This window comes from Limulus polyphemus, unplaced genomic scaffold (genome assembly GCF_000517525.1).
Source record: "Limulus polyphemus unplaced genomic scaffold, Limulus_polyphemus-2.1.2 Scaffold455, whole genome shotgun sequence".
NCBI classification, from domain to species: Eukaryota; Metazoa; Arthropoda; class Merostomata; order Xiphosura; family Limulidae; genus Limulus; species Limulus polyphemus.
The window spans coordinates 561,528-580,422 of NW_013666065.1; the positions used below are offsets into that span (position 1 = coordinate 561,528).

Here is an 18,895-nt window from a genome sequence, read left to right on the forward strand (position 1 = left end):
TTATAATGTGATGGTCAATCCCACTATTCGTTGGTAAAAGAGTAGCCCAAGAGTTGGCGGTGGGTGGTGATGACTAGCTGCCTTCCCTCTAGTCTTACACTGCTAAATTAGGGACGGCTAGCGCAGATAGCTTTGCGCGAAATTTGTGACAAACCAGTCCTAGACTAGACTTTCATATAATGATTCATGTCGTACCCTTAAGTAACCCGCTCGCTCATCACGTGAAGTTAAGCGTAGCCTAAGATTTACTGCGACTAACTTCTTTCCCTATAAATTTAATATATCAGTTCAAATATAGGTACAACTGTCAGCTAGTGCTAATAGCTCATGTCAAGCTTTGCGCAAATATCTTAAACAAATAACATTCTACTCATTAACTAAGAACCTCTGATAGTTTTATTGTACAACTTATGTTACAAATATAATTTTCATTCAAACCAATCCATGTCACTACTCGATTTGTGCCTGTACATTATTGACTCATTGTCATGTGGGCGGGGACTCAAGTGTCAAGATAGCTTAAGTTTAAAAACGTTGGCTAAAATTGTAAATGCTCTAGTGTTTTATACAACTACATACATTAAAAATAAATGTAGATTATGTAAACTAAAAAAGTTAACACACTGAAAATTAAATAAAGCATAAGGTTTTCGTAAAAAAACAAAAAACAATCTAGAGTAACAATAAAAGTACTGCGCATGTGTAACGGTGATGTTGCAACAGGCATTGCGTATATGTTTCGTAATAGCTTTGCGTGGGATAAAAATAATTTAAAAGTGATTGTTAAGTTGCAACGTATGTTTGATTGTTGTGTTGCCTGTTAAAGTAGGAGTAAAGCAATATATTTAGTAGTTAGAAAATGGCATCTGGTGGCATGGCGGTGATAAAATTTTTGTTGTTCGCTTTTAATTTCTTGTTTTTAGTAAGTATTTTTTGCTTTACCAAACGTAGTTATTTTCATTTTTCTGTGTATAAACGTAATATACTTCTAAGTACTATTACTAGTAAAAGTAATGTATTTCTAATTCTATGATATGGGAGGCGTATCGTAACGAATAGATCAAACCGAGACCCTCATATAGCCATAATCGTAAAATCGGGGTTCGGGCAGTTATGTTATGACTAATTATAATTGAACTTAAATCTAGTTTTCAAGTGAATTCTGTCTTATTTTATACTAAAACAATGACTTGTACTAAAAATTATAACCTGACAGCTAATTTGGAGAAAAGTTGACCTTGCATGATTAATTTGATGTTTTGCTACATGGTGACTTTTAAGTTAAAAGTTAAATAACTATAAAATGAAACTTTAGATTCTCATTTTTGGAGACTTTTGACACCATGATATAAGACTTATTACAAATATTAGTGACTCATTTTTTGATAAATCAACAACAGAAAGTGGGCATATGTATGAGGATTGGCAAGTATCTTGTGTTATTGTGATTTTTGAAAGGAGTAATAAGTTTCTCTCGAAATTATAGGCCAGTTAATCTTAAGTTTGTGGTAGTAGAAATTGTAAAAACTAGAAAATAAATTAATAAAATCTTGTCACTAAGTGTTATTTTCTTGGATGTTACTTAGTGAAGGAATGGGTGTAGAGTTCCTGTTCTAATTAGTTGTTACTGGTGGAGTGCCTTTAGGTCTATCCTCTTTTGTACTTTTTTAGTTTCTAGTTACATGGTGATATTATTAAAGACACTTCTAAATTATTAAAGTTGGGTATGATATTAAGATTGCTGAGGTACTACATAATGATTTGGATAAATTGTTAAATTAATATATTTGGAAAATGACCATAAAATATAATTACAGTAAGTGCAAGGTAATGCACTAGGTTGTCATAATTTAGATCATGCATTTAGTGTAGATAGGAAACATTAGCATGACTGAAGAAAAGGATATTGTTATAATGTAGGTAAGTCTTACTTAAGTCATCAGAGCAGTGCACCATTTCTAAAACTCGGCAGTTAACTTGATTAATCAGTTACCCATGAACATCTATGTTGATTAGTTAAGTAAAGTGAGTAACTAATTAAAATTAATGAACCTGATTTATTTGTTTGAAATGTTGCCATTATGAATTCTCATTATATATGATTAATTCAGTGTTTTCCAACCTAACTGATTGTCATGATGCACTAAAATAATAAGCTAATTGGAATTAGTGTTTCTAATTATTTTAAATATCCAAGGTTAATGGAAGAATAACCAGTTATGAAATTCCATTAATTTCCAGATCTATCTGTACTAGTGTTAAAACTAGTGTTTATTTATAGACATTGATACTTGTCAAGAGGTAATTTTCTTTATAAATCACCAGGTATGCATCACTTGGAATACTGTCTATAGTTTTGGTTTCCTTATCTAAAAAATAACATTTTTAAGAAAAGGTTCAAAAGATTATTACTAAGTTGATTTAATGCTAAGAACTTATTTTTGAAGAAAAGAAATATAATGATTTATAAGATTAATGATTTATTTTTTTTCTCCCTGTACTCTGAGGTAAAAACCTAAAACTAGTTATTTTGTAAACTAGTGTATGGAATGATTTGTCATTAGTAGTAGAGACCAGCACTTTATGAGTTTAAGAGGAGTTTATTTCCTGATAAATAAAGGGTAAGTTTAAGTTTTTACTAAAGAGTGGGTGTGTAGAGACAGCCTCGACAGATTTAATGGTTCCTTATTATCAGTATATATATGTTAACTAGTTAATATGAGTAATTAGTGATAAATGATGAGTAATGGCCTCACAGTTTACTTTGAACTTGAAGCTTTGGTTTTTGTTTATTACTTGAACTTCATTCATGATTGGTATTCTTATTACCTGAACACTTAAAACCCAAAATTTAATTATCCATCAAAAATAAGTCTTAATTTCACCTCATTACTTTTTCAACTTGAAATGACCATAGTTTCCATATATTGCATTAAAATCTTTATGTAAAATAATAGAAATTTTAAGTTTCAACAAGAATTTATAAAATTTGGGAGAAAAGGATTCTTCATCACTATATGACAGTAAAATTGACCAAAATGACTCTGTAAGAAGCCAAATGTATTCCAAAAGCATGAAATTGCATTATATGAAATATCATAACTGATAAAAATGTTGTATATAATATGTATCAGTAATGACAGGATATTACATGTATAATAAAATCTATTTGCTTCATCTGCCTTGATCTTAGTATATAAATAAACAAGCAATATGAGAACTTAAACAAAGTTGAGTGATAAGTCAACTTATTGATCAACTCTGTTGTTAGCAGATTGCTCGTCACTAGTGTAGGCAAGGAGGGTAGATCAGCAGTCTTTTTTTTTTTTATTATTATTATTCATGTTTACCAATTTCATTTGCAGATAGCAACAATAGGAATGTCTTGTGATCATGTGTTGATTTTTGCGCTAAAGAGGTTTTTTTCTTATTGTCATTAGAATTTTTATTTGGTGAAAATAATACCAAGTCCATAGTACAAGAACAAATTTTATTTCTTTAAAATTCACTTGAAGACCTAACTTCAAAAACAAGTTTTGAACAGTTGAGACTAATAATATACCTAATTTACAAAACTTGCAATCAAAGAAGTAATAACAGAGGGAAGCTTCAGTCATAGCAGAATTTCTTCTCCCTAAGTAATTTTATTGCTAAAAATAATTTTTCTAAAATGAATCTTGCATTGTTGTTGGAAGAACAGTTGCATTTTGGTTTTCTTTACACTCTTGTCTAATATTGTACAAACTTTGTCTTTCAGGTTTCTGGCATTGGTCTCATAGTAGTAGGAGCATTGTCTTTAAAAAACATCACAAAGTATGCAGATTTCATGGTTGACAATAATACAACTTCACCTACCATGCTTATCATAGTTGGTTCCATTGTTTTTGTCCTTGCCTTCCTTGGATGTTGTGGTGCCTGGAAAGAAAACTATTGTATGCTAATGACAGTAAGTATAATACAACATTAATCAGAACTAGAAAGAGCAAAGGTAATGCATGTACTTGCAATTAGCAGTTTCTTATGCATTTTCTAACCAGTAGGTATCTTAAAATTGAGGGAAGGTATATTTATAAGAATATTAAGGTTAATAAATAGTTCAAAATACCAACTGAAATAAGATAAATGCAGTTTGGCTCAGTCTAAGCAAGTGTTATTGGTAAAGTTATCAAAATGTATTTTCAGAAACTGGCATAACCCAGACAAGTAAGTTCAAACATAACTTTTCAGAATTATTACTATTTTTAGAAATGTTTATGGAAAGTTCCCACATCCTTTGAAAGGTTGAGGTATGAGCAGAGAGTTTGAATGCATCTACAAAAGAATGGATTAAAATGTTCCAAGAAAAGAAACATTAGTAAAAAGATGAAAAAGATACTGGTATCTTTATAATTGCATATTTTTGTACAACTCTACAAAAACCAGTGGCACAACAGCTTAACTCTTGATTTGCCCTCTCTCAGCTTGTCTGTACATGTAGTTTAAGATTCACAGAATCCCTGTCTTTATGATTTGAAAGACCTTGGACAGAGGTGAAATAACCTATTGCTGCTGGTAATTACATTGAACAAGAATGAAGTAATGAAAAAATATAACTTGATGCATTTATGATGGTTTATTTTTAGTTATCGATTTGGATTAAATCTTATTGTAAATACTGTGTGTGTGTGTGTGAAGTTCTAAACATGTGTAGATTTTAACTTGCTACACTAAGTATGAAAAAAGTTAAATATAATTCTCCAAACCACATCATGCACAGTTTGTGTTAGTAAATTTAGTGTGGTACAGCTGCACTATACCATGTGACAACCCTCCTCCAATAGCATGACAGGGACTGAGGTATCAGGATCCAAACCCCAAACTGGGATTAAAGAATTCAACTATTGAGAATCCATATGAAGGATTCAAAGCCTGATGGTAGGCCAAAATATGAGCTTTAAAAGAGCAAGAGGGACACAGCATGCTGATCACCAAATGTAACTGGTCAGCAAAATGCTTAGCATGGACCCCAAAATTGGAAGAGGGAGAAAAAACAAAATCGTCAAAAAAAAAAAATTACAACTCATGCTGAACTGGTTAGATTATTGAAGATCAACATTTAAGTTAAAAAACTAAGTTCAAAAGCAATAATATTTTGCAAAATTTGAAAATTCAAAGTGCAGCGAGGAAAAATGCCTAAATACTTGAGTGCCATGTTGAGAAGTAAGGTTAGACTAATCCAGGGGTAGAGAATTGTAACAGGAGTGTGCGTTTCTCTCAGACACAGTTCTTTCACCTTCATTTTACTTTAGTCTCCCTCCTTCACCTTTTGTCTGAGGCTATCCATCATTCCCCTGAGGGGTTTTGGGGGATAGCTGTTCCCTACTGTTGTCCATTTTGGCCCATTTGTCTTTCTTGGCCCTGTCCCTTCACACTTGACTCATGTGTTGTTGAGATCTTTTGGGAATGGATGCCCTTCTGACAAGGGTATGTTTAACCCCCTAATCATTGAGATTCATGTATGGCAACTGTTTTTGTGTCAGTACATTCTTGGGGGTATCCTTGAGTCCTTGGAGTCTTGTGTGGAGTTGGCACATCTCTATTCTTCCCTATCCTCCCTTGCCTGTCTCAATCCTCCCCTGCTTCTATACATTCATCCTGTTTCTTCAGTTCAGGTTTTGGAGGCCAATTTTTGTAGTATCTGCTGCCGACCCATCAGCTGCCAACAGTATAAGTGACTATCTGGTTGGTACAGGACCTGTAGTAACCATGCTGTACAGCTTTGTCCATGTATGAAGGACTTTTATTATAGATCCTTATCAGAAGGACTCTCCCTTTTTTTTTTTCTATACACCTCCTTCCTTATCTCCTTTCGCAGTTCCATTCCCACCTTAGGATCCCATATCTAACCAGCAACTTTTTAAGGCAATTCAGAACCTTCTTTTCAAAGATGCTATAGAACCTGTGGCTCAGTCCCTTTAAGGATTTTGTTCCTGTTTGTTGTCCCAAAGTGGACTGGTGGCTGATCATCAGTCTTTTCCATCTGAACTGCTACCTAGACCTTCCTCAACTTACCATGGAGTCATTCCTATCTCTCTATTAGGCATTTACTCCAGGCTTATGGGTATAAAGGTCAACTTGTCCAATGCATACCTCAATATCCCCCTGCATCCTGTCTGTTTCTTTGGTTTGTCCATGAGGACTGGGTCTACCAATTCAGAGCCCTTCCATTCAGGCCAACCTTGTATTTTTTGCTGGGTGGTCAAGGGTTTGCCAAAGTTGTTTGACTTGCTGAACTCTGGTCTGATTCATTAGTAAATTAAAAATGGATGTTGCAATCAAGAACATGTGGCAAATAGTTGACAAGAAAAATTAAATTTGGAACATTCCACTAAAACCATAATTTTCCATGTAAAAAATTAGTGAACAAGCAAAAAATATTTTTCATTAAGTACAACATGACAGTTCCCAGTATAAATTTGTTTGGCCTTGTTAATCAAACATCTACCTGAAAGTGAAAAAACAATTACTTTACAAAGTTGTAAAGCAAAAGAAGAAACTACATAAATATTCAGAACAGGGAACTAGTGACAAAGGCTCTGTCTAAAACAGCAAGGCTAACCATTGCTTGTAAGAAAAAAAATGCCTGTTAATAAAATCGAACATTGTCAAAGCTCTGTTAAATCATCATGGAGTTCTAAAAATTTGGTTTCTTTTAGTAATCTTACTGAATTATATTCTTCAGATGAATTTCATAAAGAAAAAAGGAACAATTGTACAAAAAAATTCCAGATTATATTTGAGGCCTTAAGTAAAACCTTTTATTGAGCAGTGACCACCATAATGATGGAATGCTTTATTCCAAAATTTATTATCCAGAATATTCACTAGTTTCCCTGCCATAAAATGCCTACATTGTAGTGGACCATTAGGTAAAGAAATGTAGGTCATTAAAGTGCTGGGTGACAATAGCCAAATTACTAGCATATCACATAATTAAGCTCTATTTGGAAGCTAAGAAATGGAGAAATTATTACTTGTTTATTTTGTGATCAAAGTCTTTTATTGAAGACAAACTATGAGAATTGTATGGAAGCAATTGTACATATATCTGGCAGTTGCACAGACTGCCTTCAACTCTTGCTTATAATATAAAGCATCAGTGGAACTAGAGGCATCAAAGTGGATAATAAGTACCTGATAAGATTAAAGTCCTTCAGTACTCACTGAGCAACATATAAAACAGTGAGAAAGCAGTTTTGAATTGATTTCATCAATGTGGAAGCACACAATTATATGAAGATGAATTCAAGGAAGTGGCAGCTTGATTTAAGTTTATCAGCATTGTGTTATAAGCAATTAAGAAACATAAAGAATTGAAGTACATTTGCTGTAAGTAGCAACAGAATTATTAAAAACTGGAAGACAAATCCTGATAAATTTGGATTCTCTGTAGCCACCTACCTATATTTAATGTGATTTATTAATACATATAGAAATAAACATATTGATCTGTATGTATATATTAAAGATTTCATTTTCATCAGAGGTGAAATTGAAAAGAGAGAATCACCTCTTGGGGGGGGGGGGGGATCTGTAACATATACATACAACCATCAAACAGTTGGTCCACGGTATAATATTGGGTAATGGATTTGACAAAATGTCATAACATTATTAACATACCTAAATTAATTTAGGTTATTATATCATGAAGTAAAACAGATTCAAAGCAACACATTGATCTATTGCTATAATTTCCTATTGTCAGCTTAGTTTGCTATGTAGACATTTTTATGAAGGGTTTTAAAAGCTGCTACACTGTATATCAACATTCTCTCAGAACATGAAATACTATCATTCTATAAACGTTTAGTCTGAAATAGTTTAATAACAATACATATGTAAAAAAAAAAAAAAATAGTTAAAACTTTTTTTTTATTATTTAAGTTTATGAATTCTTATTGAAAGTACACAGGTTATGTTACAAAAACTGTCTTAATCATGTTAATGTGTGAGCATTTTTACAGATAAACATTTGTGTTAGTAAAAAAATGTTGTATTACACCATCCCTGTACTTCAAACCTCAGTTTTAAGTCTTGAATGACGGGTAAAATAAGTTGTTCATTTTAGTGTTTGCAATTGTCTAGTCTTTAAAGTGTAATATTGTATATGTAGTCATGTATGAACTATTTGTGGGTTAATTAAATTTATTTATTTCATTACAATAAATTAAGTACACTGTGAATATAAAATGCTTACTTTGGAATAAATATTTCTTGTGAAATGAAAGACTTCTATGTACATTATCTTGTCTTGTTTTTTATTAAGCTGTCATAAAAAAAAAAAAAAAAAAAATTCTATGGAACATTCTCAGTATAATTCCATAGATTTGGATAGTAATTGTTTTTAATTATATTGACAGTTTGCTGTTTTGCTTTTCATCATATTTGCCGTGGAGCTAGCAGCAGGTATAGCAGCCTATGTTTACAGAAAAGATGTAAGTAGAAATCTGTTAAAATAGAACATTTTATTTATATCGATCTGATTGAGAGCTTCTTTGTGACATTTAATGTGTTCAGAAACAAATTGATCCCTTCATATTTTAGAACCTTGGGTAGCCAGTTACCTGAATTGGACTGCTCAGGTGTAATACAAGTTTCAAATTTTAACATTGATTAATGTAAAAACTTGTGATTTTGTTCTCAGTAATGAAATAACTTAATGTTATGCAGAGCTAGTGTTAGAATATTTTTTTTTTCTAATTGGTCTATATATTTATCTACTGAAAAATGTACTGTCTTTAGACCTTAATACAAATGAAAGAGCACACACACAAGCAAGGAAAGAATAAATTGTGATGAATTGTATTGTTAACCATTGACTCCTATGCTTTTGAAGTTTTAACTACATGAACTAGCCTGTATGGAGATGGAGATACATGTAACTGTGTTCTGACATAAGTGTTTTTTGTAACATGCTACATTAATTAATATAAGCAGTTAAATTATTCGGTAATTGTTCTCTGCAGTTTTAACAAAAGTAAGAAAATTTGTACAAATTGTTCATGAATATAGCTAATTATAGAACTATTCAAACACTTAAGTTTTTCAGTACTGTCCCCAAATTTTCTAATTATCCAAATTCTAAGTAATTGCATAATATTAGAAGCATACAGTGCCAGAAACCTTACTGTAACAAAAGTGCATTTTTCATTATGTAGTGTATATTGATAAAAACTAAATTTATGAATTTTTGTATGTTAATACCAGGAAACATTATTTGTTTGAGTAAAGGACCTTAAAGTACAGTCTGTTACATTTTTTTTGTCTAACTTTGGAGTGTTGTTATTTGTAAGAAACAACAGTAATCTTTGATAAGTTCATAATTATGTTTGAATAATTTGGAACAATTTTGCAAACCTCTGTATTTTATGAATATTTGTTATTTTCTACCATAAACAGAGAACTAATTTCTGACAATTGTCAGTCTAGGCCTTCTCTTTTCTTTTGATTCTATAATGAGTGTTCTTTAGTGTATGCTTCTTATACTATTATCATTCATTCATCAGAGATTATTCACACACAAACAGTTTGAAGCCAATTAATTATTCAACATTTATCACATTACAAATGTAGCTTCTAATTCAAATCTTAATGTAAAAGGAAATATATAGAAATTCTAAATATAAATTTTTCTTTTTTCAAATAGCACCTTCTATAGTCTTATTGCTCAGTTTATTTTTTATTGCGCCTACCATACAACTTGTACAGTCGTTAATGGATCAGAAACTCGTTATGAGATATAGACAAGGTAGAATATAAAATGAGAACCTCTTACCCATGTAGTGGTTTTGTGTGCACTAAAATAGTAAGTTTATAATTTTTGTTTTGTTTTCTAAAATGTATATTTTAAGCCCACAAAAACTGATCTTTTTACCCTCCATTCAGAAGAATAAATGAGATTTATGGCAAGGCTTAGCATTTACCATGCACTGGCACAAAATCTCATGACACTAAGTACTCAATTGTTGATTTTTGAAGTATTTTTTTATTCATTCTTATATATTTTATAAAAATAACTAAAATTTAAACACCTGTGAATAAATAGTGTTTATTAGTAGATGAATAAGTTTGCTGAAAGGGAAATAGGATCTTATAACCAAGTGCACAAATAATATCCTTCTTTGCCTATATAATATACTGCTAAATTCCAAACATCTTGGAAAGATGACCAGTACTGAAACACTTGTGATGTTTATTGGATCAGCTTCTAACCATATAAACATTTTTGCAGATTCAAAGTGCAATCTTGTTACTCTTGGGAATTCTCATTATAAACATTATAGAATGTATAAACCGATAAATTCCACATCGTGTTATCGGAGCAGGGGGTTAATTTGGCTTATTTCTTCACGGATGCTTTGTTACTCTCAAGATTATTGTATTATAGTATCACATAAACAGTAATGACACAAATTGTGATATGTTGCTGTATTTTCAGCAAATTTTTACTTCAGTCATTGACAGTAAAGTAAATGCAGAAAATAAATGTGAAATATTTTGCAGTTCAAACTCTCAAGAGAAATAGTTTGAAACTTCATGATTGATAATAAAGAAAAAGTGCACAGCTGCTCATTTTATTTCTGATTTCTACAACTTTTCATTACACTTTTTGTCTACTGGCTGAAGAATCAAATGTTATTAGGGAAGAGGTAATAGATAAAATATAGTTTTACTGATCAAAATAAATATTTTTTGTTAAAGATTATACAAATGAGAACTTGATATTTTTTCTAACTTTTTTTTTCTTTTTCTTTAATCTTAATTTAAAATTCAATTTGCACTCGAACTATTAAAAAGAAGAATATTTGATATATTCACAGACAAATCTTTCGTACAAATACTTCACTTAAAAACTGACTTTTTGTATACAAACAACATGTAATACTAACTAAAAGTCTTTCAAATTTTATGAAGGTATACATAATATTGAAAGTTATAGTATGAAGACTATAACAAACAGAATGGTTAAGAGGTCAGTGCCTGGGACTGAAACCTTAGTGAGAGTTAACTGTTGAACTTTTTTTCAAATGAAACATCCCAGTGTATGCCACCTGATGAAATTCTAGTTTGTAAGCATCCTGACTTTTTAATGTCATGTGCTCAACTATATCTAATGGTATTATTTTATTACAAGTTACAGCTTTTACAATAAGAAAATTCATTTTTAGAACATTTTGATCACTTGTCCAATCATTCTCAATTACACTTCTATACTTAAGAATGATTGCACAAGTGATTGAAATGTATCTCTTCTAAAAATAAATCTTTCTTACTATAAAAGCTTTAATTTGTAATAAAATTATACTGAACAAGTAAGTAAACTCAAATCAAAAGTGTCTAATGGTGTTTTCAGTTGGCTTTTACTCATAAGAAGTAGCATATACTATTGTATATTTATCGTTTTAAGAACCAATACACAGGAATATTTACAATTTAAGGTCTATTCTTTACTTTTTTAACTTGAAGGAAGTCTTTTTTTTTTTTTTTTTTCAAAGTCCTTTCTTCAGTTTTTAATGCAGGATTCATGATTTTATTACATTCTTAATAAACTTATTTGAAATTTAGAATTTTTTGTATCTCAAGTAGTTGCCTATAATGTGTAAGGTTTCCTTCCAGTTGTTTCCAAGAGAGTAACTATAAAACGAATCAATTGTGCATGTAGATTAACAGTTTAAGTAAGATAGTAGCTTTGTCTTTAAAGGTTTCTAATAAAAGCTAACACCAGTTGTAATGATATAAAGGAAGTTGTATTCTATATATTTATATCTTAATTTCAATTTATTGTTTCCTCTTTTTTGTGCTGTTCCAAAAGACATGACAATATATATAGGTTCAGGTGAGTACAGTAAGTATAATTTGCAAAATTTAAAGTGTAATGCAGTTATTGTAATTTTAAGTTTGTAGTATTAAAATAGTGAGATTATAGTCCAATTTGGAAAGTGATTTTTGATGTTAAAAAAAAATAATATATATATATATATATATATTTTTCATCCTGTAGTTCTCAACTGTATTTACATAACTTCTAGGACCTTCTAAGTTAATGATTTTTTTTTCTTCTTATTCAGTGAAACTGTATTTTTATTTTTTCACCACCCAAACTAACTGTAGCAAGTTCTGCAATGTAGGGTTAAAATCTTTAATAATCTTACCTCAATACTACAATATATTTTTTCCATGCTTTAGGAATAGTGTGATAAGTATTTAAGCTCCATACTTCCCCTAAAGTAAACTAAAATTACTTCTACTATGCCATCTATTATATATGCATACATGTACATTGCTTGTGAAAAACGCTGAAGGTGAAGTAGGTGGAATTCCCAGCCGTTTGTATTTTTTAACCCATAAAATTTGGGCAGAAAGAAGTTATTGAGTGGTACACCTTAAGCTTTAGCATACAAATTGTAAATACATTTGCCATTTAATAAGTTACTGAATAATTCCAAAACGACCTTAAAGATGATCATGCTTGCCATTTGCCTCGACAAGACTCGGAAATGTTGAAACTATATAATACCACTTTTAAACTATTGCTCATCCGACAGCAGTAATATTTAGTTTAAAGTATTGTAACAGTATAAAATTTACATTTTTAAGTTGTGTATGTTAATGCATAGTTTATATAGTGTTTATGTATATGAAGTTTAATTATTCAATTATATCCAGTTATAAATAAAATTACTTGAAACAACATCTAAATTTAACTTCTTTTCTTTTCTCAGGTAGAAAAAGCAATCAAGGAAGGGATGCAAGATGACTTAAAAAAAAATGCAACTGAAAATGATTGGGATAAGATTCAAACAGAGGTATGAATTCTGTATTTTGTGTGTGTGTATGTATGTATGTGTGTGTGTGTAATGTGCTGTAATTTGTAGCACTTCCAATTACATGCATTTAGTTTTCACACTTGAATCAGTCATACTTAATTAAATTTTTGTCAGTTGTTCACTCTTGCCTCTGGTACTGTTGGTTATGAGGGGGCAAAATGGCCAATGGAACACTCAACTGATGCTTGAACTGCACAAAATTTCAGTGAGTATTATTAAGGCTGTATGACCTTATATGGAAACTAAATCAAACAGCAACCAAACAACTGGATGATTTGTATCACTGCATTTCAAATAAAGTATCTCGCGATAGCATGCTAATATTTATGGTGACTTAAAAAAAAATGGTGTGCAGCTTTGTTTAAATCGTATACAAATACTAGTTCATTGCTAAACTTATTTGATAACCTTTTCTATGGTTATGTAGTGTTCACTTACTTGCAGTGATTCATTGTTTGTACTTCCTGTATGTGTATTATCTGTGCATTTTCATAATTTATCACAATACTGTGTATAATATCAAATCTGTTTTGATATTGGTGTTAACTCTGATACTTTAAGTTTAATTTACAGAACAAGATATGAAAAATAGTAAAACCTACTATAGCAGTTACATTTTAATATTAGTATATACTTCATAATGGTCCTTTTTTCTCTCAACAATACACTAAATTTTGTTAAAATAGTATTTTATTTTCTTACCACATTTATAATGCCTGAAGTAAGAAGAAAAAGTGACAGCTTATTCTTATCATATAGATGCCATTTAATTACTTTAAGTATATCTTAACTTGAAATGGGAAATAACAATCAAAAATAACTTTTTTCTTTTTTTTTGTTTTTTAATATAAAAATTATTTAACCTTTCAATTTGTTTTTTAGTTCCGAGGAAAACGTAAATTACATAAATGAAATAGTTCCCTTATTAAAACACGTAATTAATCTAAATTTTCCTATTAATCACTTTTATAATTCTAGTTACACTTAATTAAAATTGAAAAATCAATACTACTTTAAAATTAACGTTGTATTTCCCTTTTATATTGGTTACAAATTTTGTTACTTTGTAGTTGAAATGTTGTGGTGCTGTGAATGCTTCTGATTGGAGTCATCAATATCCTGATGGCAATCTTCCACCTTCTTGCTGTGATGCCAAAGCTGAGAACTGCACGATTTCAGATGATAATTGGCATAAACAAGTAAGTATGCAAGATAAGCAGTAATTATCCTATTCAGGTGTAAGCTAAGACCAATTAATATAAACTGTTAGTTATTCATCCCTGCCCAACCCTATTAGGAATTGCCATTTCCAAAGACTTTCTTTAACCATCTTGTGACAAGTGGGGGAGGGGGGGGGTCATTGAGATCCTTTTTCTTTCCCACAGTGGAATTGTAGATGTAGAGAATTTATAATTTATTCTTCCTCCCCATTGTTTTTGAAAATAAAATTAGGATGATTAACTATCAATTAATTTTATTGGCCTGATTTGTCATCTTCAGGATTAGTTTATTTGACGGTGTGATTGCTAGAGAACTTCACCAGATTTGTAGCTTCTGGTGCTATAAATGTTCAAATGTACATATTACTTGTTCTTTCATGACAGGCAGCTCTATATGATTAGCCCAACAGCATAAACTTTGATGGCTTCTGTATGAGAAAATACTGCTAATTAATACATCACTGAGTGAGACCTAGCACACTTAGTTTGTACTCGTAAAGATAAATTGTTGTAAGCACTTTGATCTTGGATTTTATGAAACATGTTAATGATATACTGTTGTAATTTATTGCATATAATGGAAGGATTACTGCTTCTGTGGGTATAAACAACAGCAATAAAGCCTAGAAAATTAAATGAATGTGAAAAGGTTAACAGTTAAAACTTAAGGTAAGAATACTATCAATTCAGCAGAATAATCTATCTAAATGAGAAAAAGAAGTATTGTTCATTTTATTTCATATTTATGAAATTGTTAATGTAAATTTAATTTTCCTACAGCTGGTGATAAGGTTGAAATAAAATAGTTTCACCAGAAACTTGATATTCATTTCAGAGGTTCCAGTGGTTAGTTGTGTGACTCAAAATCTGACAAGTCTGAAAGTGATTTTCATGCTAAAAATAAAAAATTTTATTTGCATAATCTTTATGACCTCCTAAATGACTATCAGAAATTTTTCTTCAGTAAAACTATATTTTGTTTTCTCTACCTTAGCAAATTCAACAATGTTAAGTAAATTGATTGGTTGAAATATAAGAAATCTCAATTATCCTCTCCCTTTTTTTTCTTTCCAGAATAACAGCATATTGTACTACTTATTTTTACAGTGGAAGCTAATATATAAACTACATCTTGATGCCAAGTTTATTGACATTGATAATAGTTTAACTTTTGAATGTAGCTCTATTAAAAAAAAATTCTAAAAATACCAGCGAAAGACTTGGCTATGTATACCTGTAGATTAAAAACATTTTTTCAGTAATTCTTTACACTTGCCAATTATAAAGGTTTCTACAAATTTATTAGAAAAGACGTTGTGATGGATATGATTCATTGCAGTATATATCATCATTTTCAATAATATTTTTTTCTAGGGATGTATTGAAGCTTTGAAAGACTTTCTTGAAGATAAAGTATACATCTTGGGAGGTGTTGGAGTTGGGATAGCCTTTATTCAGGTCAGTCAAGCACATGTTTTTTTTTTAAATTGAACAGTTTATTTCAAATACCAGCTCATGGGTGGTATTGTTTTGAAACAAATTACTTAATGAATATCCCTATTCTTAACCCTATGACAATGACATGCTGTAAAGAAAAGCATGTTACATAACTCTTGTTAAATTTTGTTCCAGTAATAAAATGAGTGGATAAATTGTTTTAAAACTTTAAGACTTTTTCCAGAAAAGTATGTAGTTTGAGAAAAAATATTTAACTGTAGTTTTTTTACTATTTTTGATTTAAAAAAAACAACAAAAAAACAAATTGTTATTTAATATAGTTATTTGCACTCAGGAGACTGAATAGCTCACTTGCAAGGTGACTAATTTTTAGTATAAAATTATTATTTTATAGTTTTCACGTTTCACTTACTTAATCTCTAGAACCTCCTAAATGAGTATCAAGTGTTGTTTTTTGAAGGTAAATATCTATTTTCAATTTTCTCTACCATATCTCTAACTCTAGCTGTTATCATCAACATACATTGCAAGGAAATGCTTAAAATTAATAAGTAGAAATATGTACATACCTTGTATTATATTTTTGCATAATCTAAAAATATCTTTTGGTCATATGTATAATTTCACAACTTTACCTTTTCACCTAATTTATTTTTAATGTTTTATTTTCATTTCCTATTCTTTACCATTTATTATTTATGTTGATACGTCAATGGGTACCCGTGGGCAATAGAATGGTATGAACAGCAGAGATACCTTAGCCTCCGGCAAAATCTTTTTATACGTACTTGGTAACATATGCCTTGCAGAACAAGGGGGAAGTTTTGGTTATTTTATAAAAATTATTAAACCTTTCAAATATGAATTTTAAAACCTAAATATAATTAAACTGTCTCTAACTATACCATTTAGGTAAGAAAGAACCTAAGAACTATTGTGAAAAAGCAACAATAGTTCAAGCAGGTAATCTACTTGAGGATGATGGCTTGGTGCCATTTTCAAAATAACCGTTGTTGGATTATAGTGTAAAATGAGCTTTTCTAATGACTGTAAATACTTGCATGTTGAAGATACATGTAATTTTAAAGTTCAACTTAAGTATAGAAGGTGGATGTGGCACCTGTTGAGGGTAGACTTGTTTCAACTGCATTCAGCGAAAGTGCTTTGAAATATACATTTCAAAGAGTCAACTAAACTACATTCTAGAATTAAACGTACATGACTACTTCCTTATTTTTAAAGCTATACTTCACACCAAATTTTGACATCATTTATACCTTGTGCATCATGTGACACAAACCTAAGATTTATTGCTTTCTATGATTCTTTTGAAATAAAAGAATAAAAAAAACTAAAATAATATGAAGTATAATGTACTTGATGATGATAATTTCATTAAAATATATTAATAGCAAAGTGATTTTAATTAGATTTTGAATGTAACTTTTTAAAAGTGCATCATTGTTAGAGTTAAAATATGGAATTGTTTAATTTGCATAAAAAGCTTGTAACAGTAATGATATTATATATGTTTTATATACAAGAAAATAGTTCGACTACTTGTTGGCTACTGGGTTGAAAATATCTAAATTTATCATTCTTGTAAATACATTTGAAATGTCTCTTAACATTTTATAGGTTGTTAGATAACTGTTGGTCATCATAGTAGTCTGCTAAGTATTTTACATAACTTTTGAAAACTTAGCAACTGTTAAAAATATTTTATTGTGATGGAAAGGTAACGTAGATTATAAAATCTAGTTTATTATGGTTTGAAATTAATTCTGAAATAAACTACTACATACTAGTATTTTCTAGTTATTGTACATACAGCAGTAAAGCTTGTTTCTTAATTTTTCTGTCATTTTGAAGTTTTAACTAAAACTTTCATTTTTATATTTACAGCTCCTTGGAATCACTTTTGCTTGTTGCCTGGCATGTGATAAAGATAAAAGATATTAATCTGTTTTTTCTGTTTGCTGAGACATGACTTTACATGGAGGGGGAGAAATCATCTTATCTTTTTAATACAAGTCTTTTTTTTTTTTTCCTCTTAAATTCATAGTACATCGAATGTCTTTACAAATGTTTAATGAAAAATCAAGAGAGAGGCTCTAAAGAATTAGTTCTTATTGAATTGAAACAACTAGAATTATCTCTGTAAAATATTAAATATTTGAAGTTAAGGACAAAGCAAAATATTAGTAACTTGATTTCAAAATCTTTAAAAGAATTGAAGTAACTATGAAACAACTGGTAATTAGAATAGGCAGTTTACTTATAAAAAAAATTTCATTATTAAACACTTTGTTCAGTCACTGTACTCAGTAAAATATTAATATGTGGGAAGAAGATTATGTAGTCAGAACAGAATTTTCTTGTTATTTGCATGATTTAATTATTGCTAAGGTAGTGTTGTACAAAACATTTTGGTATGATCACAAATGATGTTAATATAGCAGTGATGAGTAACAATTGTGGTTTTATAAACTTACAACAAAGTTTTCAATTCAGTTTCTAGAATAAATGATTCTAATGAAACTTGTTTAACTTCTGCAAAAATAATTTTAGGTTCAAGACTTCATGAATAGATTTAATGACTTGTGTTGATGAATCACCAGAGATTATCTTCTTCGGGTATTTCTTTATTGCTTTAAGTACCTTGACCATGCATAAACTCAAATGTATATAAATATATACATTTTTCATAATTTGACTTGCGTTTCTTGAATAAATCTTCACAGCACATTGTGTTAATATATACAGTACATTTACTGGTGAATTCCACTATTTTCAAGAATAATTATTCTTTTTAATCACAGTTTTTGTGTGTTTATTTTATTATTTGGTTCACAGCACCTGTATAGGATAATTCGGAACTTGTCTTGATAAAACCTAATAATTGTAATTCAAAACAATTAAAACAAAATAATGTTTTATTTTATGAATGATGTGTTATTTACAAATTCTTCAATTTCAACATCAAGATTTATTTTTTTAAGTACCTACCAATATTATTATTTGGCAATGATTTGTTAATTTCTTCTTTAAAGGCCAGTAACACTGTCAGTTTCCACATCACCAATTTTTATTGTATACAATTTTCAATCATTATTTATATGTAATGTGAAATATTGGGAACATAAACTACTTTATTATGAAAAATGTGTATCATTGTGGTTATTTGAAGTGGCACAATCTCTAATATCATTTAAATAAATCTGTCATGTCCCAGCAGATCTGGTGAGCTATATTATTGGGTGAAAACCTTGTTGGCAGTGGATTTTGCAGAGGTAGTGTGGTTGATATAACATATTCTAGTTTTTTTTTTATATTATTATTATTATT

General features: G+C 29.9%; 1 protein-coding gene across 1 annotated transcript; it reads left to right on the forward strand.

Annotated features, from left to right (window-relative positions):
• The first annotated feature begins 729 nt into the window (after window positions 1–729).
• On the forward strand, window positions 730–18,612 carry LOC106458393 (CD63 antigen-like). Its single transcript, XM_013917902.2, has 7 exons — window positions 730–922; window positions 3,758–3,946; window positions 8,403–8,477; window positions 12,765–12,848; window positions 13,940–14,068; window positions 15,464–15,547; window positions 17,453–18,612. Exons 1-7 carry the CDS (start codon window positions 860–862, stop codon window positions 17,507–17,509), a joined length of 681 nt encoding a protein of 226 aa, XP_013773356.1. The 5' UTR covers window positions 730–859; the 3' UTR covers window positions 17,510–18,612.
• The last annotated feature ends 283 nt before the right edge of the window (window positions 18,613–18,895 follow it).

What these genes read in the sequence shown, in the direction of transcription:
- LOC106458393 (XM_013917902.2), top strand. Translation starts at nt 860, where the DNA reads ATGGCATCTGGTGGCATGGCGGTGATAAAATTTTTGTTGTTCGCTTTT. An exon ending in CTTTTAATTTCTTGTTTTTA is followed by an intron (nt 923 to 3,757) that starts GTAAGTATTTTT and finishes TTTGTCTTTCAG; the next exon opens with GTTTCTGGCATTGGTCTCAT. An exon ending in CCTATGTTTACAGAAAAGAT is followed by an intron (nt 8,478 to 12,764) that starts GTAAGTAGAAAT and finishes TTCTTTTCTCAG; the next exon opens with GTAGAAAAAGCAATCAAGGA.